General features: G+C 45.2%; 1 protein-coding gene across 2 annotated transcripts; it reads right to left on the bottom strand.

Moving 5' to 3' along the window:
* Window positions 1-1,179: 1,179 nt before the first annotated feature.
* On the bottom strand, window positions 1,180-19,072 carry LOC104302514 (single-stranded DNA-binding protein, mitochondrial). 2 transcript variants are annotated; one of them, XM_054168084.1, is made up of 16 exons: window positions 18,740-19,072; window positions 17,833-18,032; window positions 16,593-16,641; window positions 13,965-14,137; window positions 13,195-13,316; window positions 11,829-11,975; window positions 11,000-11,101; window positions 10,580-10,665; window positions 9,630-9,800; window positions 9,400-9,542; window positions 6,824-6,860; window positions 5,299-5,359; window positions 4,257-4,397; window positions 3,521-3,608; window positions 3,206-3,294; window positions 1,180-1,832 (listed from the first exon to the last, which is right to left on the bottom strand). In XM_054168084.1, exons 1-16 carry the CDS (start codon window positions 19,070-19,072, stop codon window positions 1,786-1,788), a joined length of 1,989 nt encoding a protein of 662 aa, XP_054024059.1. In that variant the 3' UTR covers window positions 1,180-1,785. The 2 variants fall into 2 exon arrangements, with proteins under 2 accessions (XP_054024059.1, XP_054024060.1); XM_054168085.1 differs by lacking the exons at window positions 9,400-9,542; window positions 9,630-9,800; window positions 10,580-10,665; ... (5 more) ...; window positions 17,833-18,032; window positions 18,740-19,072 and adding an exon at window positions 6,959-7,018 and having other exon boundaries at window positions 1,198-1,832.
* Between the last annotated feature and the right edge of the window lie 230 nt (window positions 19,073-19,302).

Genomic DNA, 19,302 nt, shown 5'->3' with positions numbered 1-19,302 from the left:
GAAGAAGCAAAAGCTGAATGCCATTTACCAAGAGACAACATGGAAAAACACTCATTTTTCAGTTATAAACAAGTATCCCTGTGTTTTACTCAGTTTTCTCACAGAAGTACCACCTAGTCATACAAAACCCCCAACCCAGCTCTAGGAATGCTCATTTCACACCTGGTTTTCTCAGAACCACAATGACTTGGTTATAGATTAACTTCACCCCATGGCAGCAAAGCAGACATGCAAAGCAAAGCAGCGAACACACAGCCTACCTTTGCCACTGGTCATGTTTGCTGTAACTATGTCTATTGCCAAGGTAGAACAATGTGTGAAAATCTACCCCAAGGCAATATTGTGATGAAGACTCAAGGTACTGCACCACTTCCCAGTGTGTTCTCAAGGTTGGTCTGTGCTGCCTTTGTAGCAGGTCAACCTTTTAAAGTGTACTAGCAACCTTAAATAGAACAACCGGAAAAGCAAGTAAAGCTGGAGTTCTTGAGCAAATATTTTTCTTCTCTTGGCACCTAATCCTACACCTTGTGCTAGCTTAGCTCTGTCTCCATCCTGAGCCTGGGGCAGAGATTAGCCTAAGTCCTTCAGCAACTGCCAGATGGAGTTCCAGCCACTCCACATGCAACAGTGAAGTGAATCATCATTGCCACTTCTGCTCTGAATTTGCAGTAGGAAGCCAGTTCCCAAGCTCCAAAGCAGACACTGCCATAAACTGTTGGACTTGACCACCACAGCAGAGCACAAAAAAGGAGGTATCTGCTGAAAGAACAAAGGCTTAGGACATTAAGTACAAGCCTTCTTGATATAAAAAACACAAAACAAACAACCCTTAAGACAAACCCCAGTTTCCAGCTGAGAAGTGTGTGTTGACCAAAATGGAAACTGAATCACTACTATGGAAGTGCACCAGCCTAAAAGTTCTCCAACACTACAACAGGCTCAGATAGAACAAGTAGTAAAAGGAATTAAAGTCAGAACTCCCTATTCAAGAATGTATCACAACCTCCTGTGGATGACAACCCATTTAAGTAGCTAGGCATCTCTAGCCCATCTAACACCTTGTTAAGCCAGGACCAGGAGCTAGGCTACTAGTTAAAGCATTAACCTCGATCAGAAGTGAACACTGAAATAACTGGAGTTTTTGGTAGCACTGAGTAGTCATAGAGAATTATAAGCAAGATTATAATTCAGTAAGGGGAAGAAGAGCAGAAGCTAAGGATGCTCCCTGCTGGGCTCAGAGAGTGAAGATACAGAACCCCACAAGCCTGGAATGCAGGAAATTCTCACCTCTAACATTTTCTTTCCCTCTTCACACCGCATTAGTGAGTAATTAACCACTTCTCCACGTAACAAAGGTACACCTTTCGCTTGTGCATTCTTTTACTAACCACACTAGTAATTCTCAATCTGACAATAAAACAATGGTACAGCAAAACACACCACTCCCACATCCAGTGAAAAGCCTGGAGCAGGAATGTTTTTCCACACACAATCGCAGGCCTCTCAGAAGGAAAGCCAAGGCAGTAATTCCTCCAGCTCCTCCTGATGGCAAACGATAGGCATCACACTGACAAGGTACTGAGACGAGAAGTGTCATAGCCATCGTGTCAATCCATGTAATAATGATGCCCTAAGCACTAAGAAAACAAAACACACAGATACCCTATAGGTACCAAACGTTTTATTTGGTCTTTGAAGAAGCTACAGCAATATACATGATCACAGAATTATGAAGCACTGTAAAACAAAAGGAATGAAATGGCCTGGATCCAAGCACTAATGACCTCACACCTTTTCTTTCACACCACCATCACTCAGAAAAATTACATTATCTGCAAAGAAATAATGAAAATTTAGATTGTTTTTCCCTGCTGCAAGCCTGTGCACCCACAAAGACAGCCCACTGGTGTTAAAAGAAGCTGCAAAGATATGTATTTCAGAGCAGAACTGTTCATAAAATAAGGTGCCTGATAGAGGGTTCTGGGCCTGTGTTCCCTGAAAGCTGCCAATTCAAAGCAGCCATATACACAGTGTAACAAGTCTGCTAAACCTGATGAAGAGTTGCTGAGCAGCCAGACACCTGAAACATTTTAAAAGGATGGTTTCATTCTTTGCTGTGATCTGTATCAGCTAGAGATGATTTTTCCTTTTGTCATTCTTAGCATACACCACCACGTCATCAGCCTGGAGGACTATACAAAGCTCCTACCTCATCAAGTCTCACTAATTGAGTATGGGGACACTGAGCACAATGGAAACCTTCAGGATTAATACTAATTTTGAAGTCTTGCTTCCCCCCTCCAGCTATTTATAAACAGTACTGCAGGCTGAACTGTTAGTGTGACAGCTGGATTACTATTGTCTTAAAGAGGCAGGACAGCAGCAACATCCAGAACTGTGGCTGGCTTGTTCTTTTGTTTTGGGTTTGGTTGTTCATTGGCTTTTTCTAATTTGTTTTTTGTGGTTGGTGTTTTGCTCTGGTTTGTTTTTCTGCTTCTGTTTTTTTGTTTGGTGGTTGTGTTTTTGTTGGCTGGTTTGGGAAGGGTTTTTGCCTTTTTTGTTGTTGGGTTTGTGGGTTTTGTTTATTTGGGGGGGTTGTGGGGTTTTGTTGGCTGGTTTTGTTTTCCCTCTCTGGCTACTTTTAAGATATGCTTCCTCCCTCTACTACCCAACTGGTCTAGCCCTTCCCCAAAAGCCACAAGATAGTGGCTCTACTTACAGTAAAGATACAGAATGCTCGGGGTACTTTAAGCTCAAGTGAAAAGCTGAGTTTCCCAGTTCTCTTCTTTGCATCTACCCAAGGGCTAAGTTATTCCCTATCCATTCTGTGCTGCTCTTATCACTACTGGTTACCAATCAGGTCCTTCTAAATTCTCCATCAAGCTATCCCAACATAAGGCATCCTTCACAGAGATCCTTAAAGTTGGTGAAGCCTCTAGTCTGTAACAGGAAGCAAAAATTCCCTGACAACACCAAGGGAACAGAGTCTCAACCTCCTGCACCAAATGATTTGTGAGCAAATGATGCAACGGTTTGCAATTACATGCTCTCATCTGTGTCTTCACAAGCAGGACATCTAGTGGCCAGCCTACTGATTCTCTCAAAATCATCAAGTATGGGTATTGAGAATGAAGACAAACCAAAAGTCTTCCAACCCCTCTCCATTTTAGAAGCACAAGAGAGGCCTCGGTGTGCCGCTCCTTACCTGCTATAATGGTTGTGGCCTGCCGCCTCACGTTGTTTTTATCTGTGTATTCACCGTAGTCTATCTTCCCTTCAACGTAGATTCGAGAACTGAAAGACAAACAAGACAGGAAGTTGGTTCTGGTCAGAGACCTGTACTACTGCTTTCTCCTCCATACCTGATTCTGAGTACAGTCTTTTGCATCAGCTGTTTGTAGCAGATCTGATGGCTTATTTCCCAGCACTCCTGTTTTAGCATAGCTCCTCAGCACCATATCTATTACACCAACCAGCTTGTAAGGCATTAAATCCACAGCCACGCGTGTTATTCACTTACCCCTTCTTCACATACTGATACGTAACATCCCTGAGGCCCGGCCTGAAGACAGAGATCCTGTGCCATGTCGTCTTCTGACTGATATCACCTATAGTACATGAAAATAACAATGATAGAAGCCAAATCTGCTGTCTGAGGCAAACCTTAAACATTAGTTTCAACATGCTGGTGTTCTTGAATTATGAGAAGTGGTCTGAAAATGGACTTCTAGTAGCGCTCATCTCCCACTCCACATTAGAACTCAACGTTCTACTCATCTGCATCCAAATTAAAGTATCAGTACAGTTCAAACCCTGAGATCACTTTTCCTGGAAGCCAGTGCTCATACTAGAAGCCTTTTTGCCTCACATACTCTGCATAGAACAAAAATTAGAGAGAAAAAACATCTGCAACTGCAGACTGATGGTGTATCTTTTCTATCCCACCCAACCCCTGCCTTCTTAAATCACAAATAAGAATATGGAGCCTGCTATACACCTCTGGCAACCCCAACAGTAAGAACTGCCAACTCAACACTCCTTCTCCAGAGGAAGGCTGACATGAAGATCTCTACTCAGTACACACTGCTGGGGATCAGTTAAGTCACACAAGTGCACCAGTATCTCTGCTGACCTCAAAAGGAGCTCCCCTGAACCCAACAGATTTACATGGCAGCCTGAAGACACAGCAGGGTGCTACAAACATGCACACAAGAGCTCAGACCACAGCAGAAGCATGCTGCTCATTGCAGACTCACCTCCCTGGTTTACCTCACTTTCCCCTGTTCGCCACATCTCATTGGTTGCAAGAGAAAATATGGTAACAGGATTCTTTCCATCCACTTGCCTCATGATAGGGTCCTGCCCAACCCGACCAAGTAACTGAACACGATTCATGGCTGAAACACCAGAAAGCAAACACATATAGATGAATTATGATGCCTCACAGCAAGTCATAACCTGGCAGCTTTTGCAAAGGGCTGGAATAATGACTTCCTACATTTCTCAAGTTCTTGTGACTTTTAGCTTTAGGTCCTGCAGCTGGCTGACTGTGCCTGTAATATCATATTCACTGCTAAGTAAACTCATCTAGAAAGCTAAAGGTTCTTTATTCTCTTACTTTAGCATTTTTCACAGATGCATGCATATACCACTTGAAACTAGTTTTCATCTACTTGCCTCAACTTGCACTTTCTCATTATGTTAAAAACCATGGCATTACATTGTTTTGTCCTTAAAGCAATGTCTTTAAAACAATAAAGCTGCATTATCACACCTCATCCTCTGAATTGGATGGTTACTAGCTTTTACACAGATACCAGGACTAGCTGGACACAAGTAATTGCTTCTCCTTTTCCATGAAAAACTGGAGATCAGGAAAGCATCACTCTTGCACAAGAAGCATGTGTACTTAATGGTGAAGTCTGAAGTGCACACCTGGAGCAAATCAAGCTGGGGCAATAGCAGCCAAACAAGTCCCCCAGGCACATGTGAGTGTGAGGAACAAATATGTGAGACACCTGAAAGCAAGTATTAGCAATGGTGACAACAGCATGTCTGATGCACTGCCATTGATAAAGCACAACCACCTGCCTTTTACAGCTGTAGTCCATACCAGAGCTTTTCTCTTTCCCTCCTTAAAGGCAGCTAGACTTGACAAAGACTAGATAAGAAGCTACTCTAGAGTCTGTTTGAAACAACATGAGCTACCATTCTATTTCTCTCATGACATATTGCAGCCATTCTAAAACACACTAAAACTCAAAGCAAGGGCTAAGTTTCACCTCAGGAGCTACTTACATCTTTCAAGCACCAATGAGCCAACTGTATCAGAATCATGCCTTACAAACTGACGAAGCACCTGAAGGAACAGACACACATTAGTTTCCAAGACACAAGGTACAAACAGTATTCACAGGCTTTTAAACCTTGTTTTCTGAACACTTAGAGGTTTTGCAAGCACATTCTTTTCCAGAGATTTACGTGGCAACTGAGGGAAGAAATCCATTAAGCTAAAAAGCCAACAGGATTATTCCAAGAGTATCTAGTTAAACTGGTGTTAAAAACACCGCCTAAGAAAAATCATGGCCTGATAATACACCTGCAGCAATTGTTTTGGGGACACACAGCAACTGCTATTTTTCTGTAACACATCAGGGGACAGGGAAGGGTTGTTTAATTAGCTTAACTTCAGTTTTTGGAAAAAAAAAAAGAGTTTTGATGGTTTCAACAACTTCCTGTTTCACTTCAGAGACTAACAAGATGCATCTAAAATGTACATCTACCCATTGCCATAGTAGTATGATGCTGATAACCCCTCACTCCCAAGCAAACAGTAAATCAAGACCACAAAAACCTCAGTAGTTCTTCCTTGGGTTAAACTGTAGCAAAAGAAATTACTTGTTGGCAAATAACACCCTGGAAAAAAGAGAAAATAAAAGAGAGGAAAAAAGCCCAGAATGCCCCTGTAAGAGGCTCGTGAACAAGAACTGCAGAAAAGTTCATCTCTTTAACAAGTGCTTAAAAAAAACCCCCACAACTTAAAGGAAAGCAAGATTAACAGTCCTGTGTTGAACAGAGGAGCTGTACCAGGGGAAATGCAACTTGCAAGACAGAAGTTCTTTGGTATGGCTCATTGATGTGTACACAAATCACAGAAGAGTCATCCCATGCACAAGCAGGATCTTTTAATGCATCTCTTCTAATAGTTGAGTAACTCAAGTCCAGCATTTGTATTCCTGTGGAGTACACAGAGAACTTCTCTCCTCGTACTTTGAGAAATGACAGAACACCTGTGAACTGACAGGCCCATGGGACGATTCACATTTATTTATTAAGGGCATATTCAGTGCTACGGTAAAAGCACCAGCAGCAACGGCCGGTCCTCGTAGGCAGGCGGCTCGCAGGGCCGAGCCGGGGCTCTGCGAACGCCCGGCCCGGCTGCAGAGCACTCCTTCAGCCCTCGTAGCCCGCTCTGCGGAGGCGAGCGACTTCCCTGGCTGGAGGCGCGGCTCCGGGCCCCTCCGCTGTCCTCACACGTTACCATGCTGCAACGAAGGGGCGGCACTGAAAACGCGTTTCCGTGACGAGGAAATCACGAGCCCCACGGCGGGCTGAGAAGGGGCAGGAGCTGCTTCTCCTCCCCTCGCTTTCCGCCGCGGCCCGCGAGCGGCTCTCACCAGGCGGCGCCGCGCTGCGGCCACCAAGGTCAGATCCGAACTCCCCCGGGGGCCGCAGCCCGGCCCCACGGCCTGAAGGGAGCCAGTCCCGAGCGTCGCTCGCTCAAAGGCCCCCAACCCACCACCCCACCTCCGCCCGGCCCTACCTGCCACGCCGGTCGCCGCAGCATGCTGCCGTCGCTCCTGCGGAGGGAAAAGCACGGCTAATGAAGCACCAGGGGCAGCCCCGTCCCACTGCAAATGCCCCTGCCCTCGCCGCCCGCCCCCTCCGTCCCCTGCACCTCTCCCGCCGCAGGACCAGCACACAGCCGGAAACGGAAAGGGAGCGCAAAGCCTTGTCCAAAAAGAGTCCGGGTGGAAACGCGACCCCGTCGCCGGCACAGGCTGGGTGGGCCCGCTGCGGAGAGCGCGCCGCGGGGGGGCCGAGGTCTTGCCGCGCGCGGGAAGGGGCGGCCGCGGAGGGTCCTCCTGCGGGGCAGCAGAGGTCTCCCGCCGCCGGCAGGGACCGGCCCCAGTCCCCAGCCACCCACGGTCATGGGTGATTTGAGCCTCCTTCCCTCGCCATAGAGGGGATACCAAAGGTGAAAGAAAAAATACCAATCACTCCGTCGTAGGTAAAAAGATTAAAATCTTTATTTGCACGTTTCGCTTCTTAAAGGATAAATCTATCAGTTTAAAAGCCAACACTGGCCCACACTTGAGAACAAACTTGGGTAAAACAACCGAGTTCCCGAGGTAAGGCTCTCCCTAGTAACAGTACAATTCACATGCCAGACATACAGCCGACAAGGACTCCACTGCAGTAAGCCGGGGGTGAGGTGTAGCAAACATTAAACACATGGGCAACTCCAAGGAAACTCGGGAGGCCTGAAGAGGCTTTCCTGAAAGGCTGCCGTTTGCAGGCAGACAGTTGCACCACATGGGAAACTGAGGGACATGAGTAATGCAGCCACCTACCAGCACACCACGGTCACTCCCCCCACTTAAAGCAAAGTCCTTGCCGATTGACATTAAATAAGCCGGGCATCAGACTAGTCTACAACAGCTTAACCAGTCACATGATACTGTGCTTGTTCCAGAAAGTTGAGGGGGGGAAGCTTTCCTTCAGCTTGCACCAGTAAAGCCCCCTTTTACTCTTTGTACCCCTCAATGAAATGCCCCTCCATTGCATCCTGAATCCAAGACTAGTATGTCTCTCTCTCCTGAAGTTTAGTTAGAACAGTCTACCATGATCCTCACCACCTCACTTTGAGGATCAGCTGTAGTCTGTATGCAGATGGCATCAATCTCCCCTCTCAAGATATGCAGGTGCCTAGAATTTTAAAACCCACAAAAACATCAATAATAGGCCCAACTAAACAGAGAGGGAAACAAGTAAGAGAGTCACCATCCTTTCCCTTGCATGGCAAAACCATTCCTAATTTAGGACAAGACCAGTTACACAAGGAATTAAACAGGTAAAACTGAGGACAATAATCTTAATTCCCACAATCTGACATTTACAAGACAATCGTTTTTGCCTCAGCCAACATCTCATAAGTAACAAGGGAACCAAAAAAACACAACAGGGGGAGCTAATACGGGGCATTGGTCTGTGGGGACCCTCTGCTTTCACAGGGCCATTCAGCAGCCAGAGCATTTTAGGACAACACAAAAAAGTTCAGTAACCCAAAGTGAAGCTAAATGAGCGACAACTCTTCCCTCCCACCAGACGCTTGCTGTTCTGCTTAGAAGTTTCAAAGTCTTGCAACTTGGCACTTCCTAAGGGCTGGTCCTTCATGAGAGTCTGGGCAAGGCGAGCTGCTTTAAGTTCCCTGCATGGGGAAGATGGGAGGAAGAGGAGAGGAAGAAAACCATGTCATGCATGAATCCCCATTAGCTACAGAAAAAAAAGCTACGACCAATCCTGCACAGCAGGGTTGCTGCAGTACTCCAGCACTGCTGGAGAGCAGCAACTTTTCACCCGAGAGGGTGACAGATTCCTGTGAGTAACTCCAGAGTTTCTCCTTCAGAACAGAACAGCTTTGAAGCCACACCAAAGAAAACTCTGTATCAGGTCAGACACACTGGCACTAGCATCTAGAGTCCCTAGCTTGGTTTTTCTCCCATTGTTGCAGTCATTTTGACTGCTGCTGCTTAGATCAGTGCCATCTTGTACAGCACAAACACCCTAATGAAAGCACATGCTTCTTTTCTGTCACCATCCATCCACCAATGCTTGTATGCAGCCAGGGCATATGCCTTCCTGTCCACACAGAAAGGTATTCCCTAGCTGACTAGTACACTAAAAGGGGTGGTCACATAGTTCTTACATACTAGCACCACATAAAATCATTTCCAAAAGCAGCAAGATGGAGAAAAGGGAAAGCAGATGCCTGCTACCACTTTCTTCCTTCTGTCCTGGACCACTTTCTCTCAGTGCAGCATCAATTCCTCATCTGCCCACTGGCTGCATCCTGTATCAGTATTTTCTGTCACCAGCAGTTGTAGTAAGTGTGCAAGTTCACTGCTCTAGTTCAGCCAGTTCCTCAAACCCAGAATTGATCCCCAGCTCCTTGGGTACTACAACTCCCTGTTAGAGCCCCCTCAGTCTCCTAGCTTCAGGCACAGGAGCCAACTGGGTATTTCTTCATGTTGGCTCTCATAGCTCTACCACCCTACATTGAAGGCCAGCAGTTGATGCACCCATGTCTTATCCCTTTTGTGCCCAGGCCAGCCCTACCTTTCCAACATGGCAATCTTGCACTTCTCCACATTTAGCTGCTTCTGGAGCTCTGCAGCTTTTCCACGTGAAGGACAGAGCACTGGATGTTTAGTAAGAGCTGTGGCAGAAGGTCTTTCCACTGGGTCAGGATGGATCATGAGCTAAAAGGCAAAGAATTTCAGGGTTTTAACAAGCTCTGTCACATTCCAACTGGAAAAGCCTCCATTCTGTCAAAGCTGCTTTCTCACCTCAAGGAGTTCAAAAAAGGGATGAGGAAGCTTCTGGGGGATTGGTGGGAGATAGCCTTTGCGGATGTGATGCCACATATCCCCGTTATGAGGCAGTGGTTCTGCGCCAGCTGCTAGAGCTACTGTGAGTGCCAAGGCAAAGATGTCTGCTTTTGGCAAATAGCAATAATCCTGTGAAGAAGATAAGCAGTTTTAGAAAGAGAATTTCTTGCTATGCTGAACAAAGGTGGGCTGAGATACCAATTCAATAAAACAACCAGCTGAATAAGTGTATATGACACTTCACCATCCCAGTTAGCTGTTTTCTCCTCTTTAGGATAAGGACATACTTACCAGTCCTACCTGGTGTCAAACAGCACACTAGCTTTTACCCAGTAATGAGAAGCTTGCACTCCACATTAGGGATTTTCTGTGCAGATCCTAACAAGTGCACACCTCCAGTTTTCAAAGGCAAAAAGCTAACTATACCCAACTCAAATGACCAACTGCATGCAAAATGTGGACCTCAGTTCCTAAATCCACTTGCAGCACAAAAAGATACAGTCCTTGAATACCAGAGCCCATGAGCACATCCAAGCTGCTTGTTACATACCGATACCCTTTTTTGTTCGATTGGCCAGTGTCAAAACTGCAGTCAGCTAAGACCCACTTCTCCATGTTACCTGATCAGTTCTTGTTGTACAAGGCACTTGTTTGGGGGCATATGTTCCTCAGTAATCACATCTAGTAGTTCAGTCTCAGCTGGGTAAGTGATAAAGGGTTTGCTCCTCACAGGTGGAATAGCTGCAATCCTAAGTATGTATTTTAAATGTTTACATGTCAAGACCCATTAACAAGCTGTTAATTTGGCTGTTTTCACGACCAGACCAGACACAGGAAGATAAGGCAAGGAATATGCTAATGATTCCACAACAGTTGACCTCTTCCCACCACCCTGCCAGCAGCTGTACCTCTTGCAAAATCTCGTTGGCCAAGAACCTTCTATCTCCTTCCTCCACCTGGGGGTTTGATATTGATGTCACATGGCCAAGGTCACCTGAAACAAAGAATAAGCAACTAATGGAGTTAACTGATGTAGAACTCCTCCAGCAACAAAAATAAACCCTGCATTTTATAGGCAGCAACAGAGCAATCAGGAAATACTGAATAAGAGAACAAGTTTGCTCCTACTCAGGAATCTGGGCTTAGAAAACAAGCATGAGTTTAAGACTTGTCTCCTTAGAGGAACTGGCTATGGCAAGTAGCAGAGGCCTTCAGGATGATGCTATCAGTTTTATATGCAAGTGTCCTCAGCCAGCAGGCCAGAACAAAATCAAGCAGTAATGAGCAACTCTAATCTTAAGGCAGTCGTAAAGTGCACTGAAACCTACCAATTTTATACACCACACCAGGTGTGAGTTCATCTTCACTGTCACTCTCTTCCTGCCCAGCAGGGCTCTCGACTGCCAGTTTGTGACAGATGAAGATATTACCTGCAAGGCAGTGAAGTTTATCAATGGTGCTATCAGTAGCCAGACAACTTCATAAAAATCCTACCTGTCAGGCTATTTAAGGTCTGCAGCCAGAGGAGCTATGCACATGCTTCCCACCTGCATTCTGCCCAGCTCAATACAACTGTATGTTGTTCATGAAATACCCTAGTGAAATCAGCTTTTCCTCTCTTTCTGCTCCCAAGCTAGAAGCATAGTCTTAGCAGGGAAGAGTTGCTCCACTGTAAGACATAACTATGTAGCTGGGGAGGGGAGCATTGCCCTGGAGCTACCCATCCTCAGCTGCACAGATGAAAGCTTGTTACTATTTTTTGCCTGAACTTAATCCCTCAGGGTAAGTATAATAAACATTCACTTCTCACTCCATTTCTCCCACACAAAGGTCAAGTGTTGGGCAATAAGACAGCAGGAAATAAGGAAGTCCTCATCTTCATTAGCAGTCCTACTTGCTCCACCACTATGAAAGCGAATCTCATGAGCCAGAATTATGAAGATCACGGAACAGAAGTAAAATGCTGCCAACTATCTGAGAAGGCCCCACTTTGGAGCATCTTTAGTGGCAAGATTGAAAAAACAAGCCACACAAACCACAAGCCATTCACATTTTAGGGCACAAGCCTCCTTTCTCTGAAGCACTGCAACAAGTTCCATCAAAGTCTTATTACAGGTGCCCTGGAGGGCCCACAAAGACTGAGAAGACTATACTTACTAGGTTTGATATCCAGGTGCACAAGACCAGAGTTGTGGATGTATTTTAGCCCCATGGAGACTTGCAGCAATATTTCTTTCAGTTTTGCTTCTGGGAAATACTGACCAAGCTTTGCATTTTCCAGAAGTGCATCTTGGAGACTCCCACCTAAGTGAAAACAGTCAGAGATCTGACAAAGACTTTGTGGAGTTACATGTTTGAAATCACTTAGTTGAAACCATTGCCTAGAGAACCTGCAAGCTTGCTAGTCACAAATCCCAAGCAGACTGGCAATATGTGTTTTAGTAATCAAACTTGGACATCACCATTTGGCTTCAGCCTCTCCATTGCCTGAAAGCATCCTTGCCTCCTGCTTGCCTATGGCTGAGCACCTGCAGTTCTACAGCACCAGAAGACCTGACTTGGTAGTGATGCTGTTGCAAAAGACCAGTGGAAAAATAAATATCTTTGCCATGGTAGCAGGCAAAAAGCTCTTGGTGAGCAAGAAAATTAAGGGGTTTTTGATTGAAGAATGAAACATTTGACACAGTTGTGAGTGTCCATTAGAGCACTTCATTTCAGGGCTAGCTAGCACCATGGTCTCTCTCTCCACCAGCCTGCTTTTCACTAATTTTTCCTTTAGTCTCAGGCGTTCATCCACTAGAATGCAAGAAATGCATCAATGCTGCAGCAACCACCACTACATTTCACTTACTTCCACCATTACTCTCAAAGGTCTTTTCCAACCTGGTTGATTCTATTCTACTCCAAATAGCTGTCATCACTCATCAAGCCCCAAGACCTCAGGAACAGTTAAAAGATGAGAACTACTTATTTGCCTTCAGATCCTCCTGTAGCCAGAAGAGTCTCTTCCAAACAGTGACATGGCCAAGGGCAAACTCAAATAAGACCACACCACCCAGCCTGCAGCACCCTATGTACTGTTTACATCATTATTTAGTACCATTCCTCTGCAGCTGTTGAGCCTTTTCTTCTAACCAAGATACAAGGTGCCACCTTCTCAACCAGGTAGCCACTCTTCAAATCATTATGCCTTTATTGAGAACAGTTGTTTCCAAGATATATGGCATTGAAGTTAGCTGCTTTTGGGTCACTCATATAAAGTTCTACCTAGGCAGTCCCCGATGCAGCTCCTAAGCAGCCAACACAGCTGAGCAGTTTTAAAGCCTCTCAAATCAAAGGCTGTTTGCTACATGTAACACACTGGCAATATTCAGAGATTTGTCTAAATATTGGGCCCTCACTGTATTCTTCATGGAACTGTGGTTTGCTTTGTCATAAGCCAAAGGATCTTATCTGTAAGTACAAAAGAAGGTAACTGCACCCATCCTAAGGTCTCAGCCTTGAGCAATGTCACAGCTCTTACCATTGCAGTGTTCATTTTGGATGATCATGTGGTCATCCTCTGCCCATGCCGAGTAGTAGCGCACAACATGGGGGTGGTGTCCGAGGACAGCGTGGGCATAGACCTCACGCAGTGCCAGCTGCCTAGAGAAGAGTGCACAGAAAAAGCAGAGATGACAAAGTGCTGGGGTCCTGCTTGGGACCATGAGAGGAACCCTGGTTTGCAGCCTAGCTTGAGAGGAGGAAAGCAAAGGTGCTTAGATCTTCTCTTGGATTTTGGCAGACAGACTGGCTTTCACAGCTGCTGCAGCAAAATCTGTCCTTGCTCAAACATGATGAGCAGTTGTTTACAAAGTTAAAGAAAGAAAATTACTGAGAAAGTTTTTTGTTAAAGGAGCAAAGGCAGCTTCAAGAATTTTGCTTCAGCATGCAGGACAATTCTAGCTGTTCAGTACACATTCAAGCAGTGCTGGCCAAACCGCAGGGCAGAGACATCACAAATTGTTTATCTGACAGTTATTCAAGAGGATGTCTAGATGAACATGAGGAGTTCAGGTAAGCTGTTGTCTCACTTTACAAGGCATGTAGCATCTTCCCTTTCTCAGGCATTTATATCCAACAGTCCTAAAGCAGCAGCTTCCCCCACACTCCCAACTGTTACTTGGGAGTGCAACAGCAGCCAGTTCTTGCTTACGCCACCCCTCAGATACCTTTGGATCCACACTTCCTCCTTCCTTATCACACCCTCCCAAGAACATGTCCATCATTTCAGCTGTCAGTTAGCACACTCACTCATCTGAGGATCCTGCCAGAGGCCTTTTGGAGCGTTTGATGGCATAAACACATCCATCAAGGCGTTTGATGCACTTGTAGACAGAGCCAAATTCCCCCACACCAATTTTTTCCAGTTCCAGGAACTCCTTCTTGTAGCGGGAAACCATATTGCTCTCTTTCAGATGGTATCTCTACAAGGTCACAAACCAAAGACAAGTATGAGTTGAAAGACCTAGATAACATCTGTCCTGTTTCTACAGCTATTTAGCACTTGCTGTCAGAGCACCCATGCTTCTCCCACTCCCATTCTGGATGTTCACCCAGGCATGTATGCAGGTGTGCTACCAGTTATTCTTGAAATACTACATTTTGCTTAGGCACATTGTGGTTGGTTTGTTGGGTTTTCTTGACCACCTAAGGAAGGTCATCTTAACCTTGTTTGACCAAGAGGTTATTCTGGGGGGTTGCTTTGCCTTAAAAAAACCAAAAAAATTAAAACCTCACACCTGACTTACTAGCAACAGAGGTGGAAGTTGTAGCTAAGGGGAACTGTAGTCTAGTTAACTGTATGTGCTTCAGCCTCCTTGGTTTACTACCATCACACCTCCTCTTTTGCACCCTTGCTCAGCTCCTCAACCCATGGCTGATGGAGTTGGGGATGAACAGCAAGCAACACTTGCCTTTTGCCCTGCTACTGCAAGCTTGAGAAAACCTGTTCCCACTCTTGATAGAAGTCTAGTACCTCAATTAGCCACACTCATGTACTGAACTTGTGTTTAAAGGAAGAGCTATCGCGATTTTGAGCTCAGGAGAAAAGGTTGGTGCATTGGCATGATGTGGCCTCAGCTCTATAAGAGCTGCTTTACTCTAACATCTGAGGTTGCCTGCAGCTAAGACATTCTGCATAAGTTCAGGCTGTCACCAAGTTTGAAGCATCAGCTGTAGACTAATGGGCAGGTTAGCAGGTCTCAGTGTATCTGTTTGTCTTCCTGATGATTTCTCACAAGGAGCCTTTTTCCACAAAGGACTAAAAGCCTGCAGAACAGCTGGAACATCATTATTGCTACAGTAATGGCCACTAGGGAAATAGGAGCTGCTGACAGTGCTTGTAAAGCGATGTCTGCTTGCAGGGAAGAGAAGTTATAAAAAGGTAGGCAGTGGAGCATGAAGTGAACAAGATGATTTTTCTTTCCCCTCCTGCCTCCCTTACAAGGGCAGTGGCTCATGCTGCACAATGGTTTCCACTGAAACCACTGCTGTGATTGCTATTATGTATGATATATGACCTTAAAGGGTTGAGGGTAAAGAGATGGTCCTCACAGTCAGAGCAGTATGGCTCTTATGAAACAGCAACTCTTCACAACAGGTTTCATATGGCAGCTATATTTTTCAGTACCTTAAAAAGCTCAGGGAATAATGATACCTCCTAGTACATAATTTTATATCGATATTACATACTCAATCAGCACTCGAGCAGAATAATATTTCTGTGAGCCACGAGTTATTTGAGGCTAAGCACAACAGGAACTGTGATAGCCCCGGATGTCAGCCGGCAGCAGTTCGGCTCTGCAGCTGCAGTTTTCCTGCAATACCAGACTCTTCGGCTAGAGGGTGCCATTGCTCTTCCAATAAGACTAATTAAATCCATGACAATGAACAATTCAGCCTCTTGCACAAGATAAGGTAATTCCCTACAAGAGCTGCTCAGGAAAATTGAGCTTTTTTTTTTTTAACCTCATCTGAACGTGGATATTTAATTCAGGCTTGGCTTGCTTTCCAGAAGCCATCTGGATGAGTAGTTTCCTCCAGATACAGCTGGGATGGAGGAGGAAAGCTGTGGAACACAGGTTCCCACACAGAATGCCCAGTTCTGCCAGCACAGCTGGGGGCATACAAGACCTTGAACCCTGCCTGATGCAGCCAGGCCAACACTCTGCCACTAAGGTTTGCCATCAAAGCACAGACATTGGCAACAGCAAGAGAACATGGTTGCTTGTTGCACCATGGTGTTTGCTGTCCTGGGGCTATAAGCTGTGGTAAGGTCCTCCCTTGGACCCCAGAGCACCCCCAGATGGATATTTTCCTACTAAAGGATAGCACAGAATTTTCTTCAGAGGCTTTTCATTGTGCCTGCTGCAACTGAAACTTTGCCCTGAGTGCTTCACCACATCAAAGCCTTTCAGCTTAGGCTTTGTGGTTTTGAAGTGCAGGTCCATCTATTATTGCAATAGAGAATCCATTCACATCCAGTAATGGTCAGAACATTGACTTGTAGGAAGAGCAATACACCTGCTTTTCCAACCCACAAAGGTACAGTCAATATTTACACTAATACTATAGTAATATAGTTCCTCCTGAGGAACCCAAATTAGATTTTCCAGAAAGAAAGAGTCTCCTGACTAAAATCAACAAGTCCTAGGTTTACTTGTCAGAGCTGCATGAATACAAGTTTCATTTAGAGATTGGAATAGTTTCAGAATTTGTTGCCTCAAACAAATGTTAACAATAAAATATTCATCTTGGAATTACTCTGTGATAGGTATTCATCCTCTGTCTCAATGCCATGAAATATACTCCAACAGCAGAATAAGTTTTACCAAACATTTGCAAGCATCTTATCCTCCCCATGGATACTCAGACACTCACCTTTACAGAAAGCTCCTGCTCCTTCTGGCTTCCTGGATCAGAATTCCTCCTGTAACAGAAGTTTAAGAAACTCTGGATGTATCATTTCAGTACAACAATCCAACGGAGACTTAAAATGAACTCTTTTCAAAGCAAATCTCCAAACTTTTCTGTATTAGCACTCTGCCAAATCCATCTTTAATTAAAATAAATAAAAGAGTTCCTAGTTAAAGCCTTAAAGACTCAGGCCCAGGCTAGGAATTCTGTTTCCATTTAGAAAGCTTCTCTGTACCAGCTTTATTAGCACCCAAAGGACAGAGTACCAGTTTTCAGGGGCATCACTCTCTTGGACACATTATCACTGGCAAGACTGTGTGGGAGATGACCTTGCACAGCAAGCTCCCAGTGAAGGACACATCTGCCCCACTGTGCCTTCAAGGGGAATACCCAGCTAAGTATCTATTACAGCTTGGCAACGAACAAAGCTGTACATCATCGCAGCACACTCAGGGGAGACCTTATTGCTCTCTAAAACTACCTGAAGGGAGGTTGTAGCCAGGCAGGAGCTGGTCTTTTCTCCCAGGCAACCAGCACCAGAACAAGAGGACACAGTCTCAAACTGCACCAGGGGAGGTTTGGACTGGATGTTAGGAAGAAATTCTACACAGAGAGTGATTGCCCATTGGAATGTGCTGCCCATGGAGGTGGAGTCACCATCATTGGAGGTGTTTAGGAGGAGACTTGATGGGGTGCTTGGTTGCATGGTTTAGTTGATTAGGTGGTGTTGGATGATAGGTTGGATGTGATGATCTTGAAGGTCTCTTCCAACCTGGTTTATTCTGTTCTATTCTAAGTTTGTGTCTGGGCTAACACAGAACTTCTACAGGTTAGCAACAGCCTGTATCCATCTTAAAAGCTGCATTACATGCAAGCGTGTACAAAATCTCTCGCAAGTTGTGGGTGTGTGCATGACAATCAAGCTCCACCTTACCCATGGTTGCAAAAAAGAGAAGTACAATCTTTTCAGACAGCCATAACACTGAGGTGACCTGCTGATGTCTCACATTTCCAAACCAATGAAAAGATATTTAGATTTCTATTACTCTCATATGCCTGCTAATGTTTGCTCTGCACCCATGAGTACTATAGAAGCAAATGATTCATTGTTAGCAAGTAAGTCCAGGTACTAAACATCTCCATCATTACTTATCTCCTTTAAACAGTCTAGTTCCAGCCTGTTATCTAAGTGTAGCTCACTTACAGCTGTCCTCCGGTCTTCCCCTTGGCATTAGGAAGGAAGAGCATTTGTCGATATGACTCTGGGGTAAAGGGATTAATGTTGACATGAGGAGCTTGGGCAGAGTCATCAGAGTCAGCACCAGGAGTAAATCTCAGATGTCGGAAGCCTTTGGGTGGGACCTTTGTCTCGGATGAAGAAGAAGTTGCCTTTGACAACAGGCTCTGCATTGAGAAGGGGAAAAAACAAACAAGTGGCAGATAATCCAGAAGAGTGTTTCTGTTGCTGGAATGCCAGAATAAAATCTCTACTCTCCTGCAAATCAAAGAGTTCAGCTCCTTCCTCAGGGGAAGAATCTCCAGTTTAGTCCTCTTAATACTTTGTGGAAAGAGAACAAAACTATTTTCCTCACTAAGCCCTTTCTGACTATTCCCTGCTCACCTGAGTGAAGCCTGCAGAGCCATTTCACAAGCATAGTCTTTAAGAGGAAACAGCTGCTCATCTTTCCCACCTACAGAGCCACAGAAATTGCACCACACTACATTAACATGGAAGACCCAGTTCCACCAACCATGGACTGTTGCATCACTTCTGTCAGGACAGGTTTGTCAGGAAATGAGATAGAACATCATCCAAGTTACAAATTTCTTTCAACTTCTGAATCAGAAGTTATTTGGCCACTGACAAATTGACCAGAAAACAGTTCTTGAGAGCAAACCCCAGCATTTCAGAAACTGAAGTCCCAAAGGAACCTTTGGATATTCTAGAGTTCCACTTCCCAGAGGGAACAGGCCACTAGGTTTTACCTGCTTGTTCAAAACCTTGGCCTGAGTGAAGCATAAATTCAGAGAAGCACTCAGTCTTGATCTAAAGGCTACCCAGCGAGTCCACAGACCTTTCCTGCTCACAGAAAGTTGATACATGCCATTACCTTGGGGGTGTGCGGAGTGTCACACAGCTGCAGCTTTTTCCAGGTGATGTGTAGTGGCGTCTCAGCATTACTTGGTCTCTTGCTCATAGCTGGGGAAGCACTCAGGGTAGGACTCATCCAGGCTTTTGTACTCTTCAGGAAAATCTCATTAAGCTTGCCCTGAGGGGTTGGTGGCAGAGGACTGCTGCCTTGCCAAGGCCGGAACTCACAGCTCCTGGCAGGGCTTGAGCTCTGGGCATCCTCCTCATCCACACTTCTACCCTCACTCTCTTCACCACAACTAGAAAAATCCAGTCGCTGAATGAGTTCATCACTGTTGTCCCAGTCATCCATTTCACCATATGAAACAGGCCAGGTAGAGCTGATACTGGCCTGCATTATTGGAAGAAGGGGAGAGAGAGAGGAAGCTAGCATTATTTACACAGGCAGATTAACCATCCTTTCCAAGGCATTAGTTCTGCTCACCTCATACTCTCCCCATCCCAATCTCAGAACCACTGACCATAGGCATTATCTGACGGCATGTAATTAGCAAACATAAATACATTCACTTACTGTTCATG

The sequence above is a fragment of the Dryobates pubescens genome, chromosome 15, assembly GCF_014839835.1.
Source record: "Dryobates pubescens isolate bDryPub1 chromosome 15, bDryPub1.pri, whole genome shotgun sequence".
Classification (NCBI taxonomy): Eukaryota; Metazoa; Chordata; class Aves; order Piciformes; family Picidae; genus Dryobates; species Dryobates pubescens.
Note: the sequence above shows the minus strand (reverse complement) of the source record. Positions and strands in the feature narration are given on the sequence as shown.

What these genes read in the sequence shown, in the direction of transcription:
- LOC104302514 (XM_054168084.1), bottom strand. Translation starts at nt 19,072, where the DNA reads ATGGATGACTGGGACAACAGTGATGAACTCATTCAGCGACTGGATTTT. An exon ending in AGCAGGAGCTTTCTGTAAAG is followed by an intron (nt 14,138 to 16,592) that starts GTGAGTGTCTGA and finishes GTGACCTTGTAG; the next exon opens with AGATACCATCTGAAAGAGAG. An exon ending in CTCATTGGTGCTTGAAAGAT is followed by an intron (nt 4,398 to 5,298) that starts GTAAGTAGCTCC and finishes CTGGTGTTTCAG; the next exon opens with CCATGAATCGTGTTCAGTTA.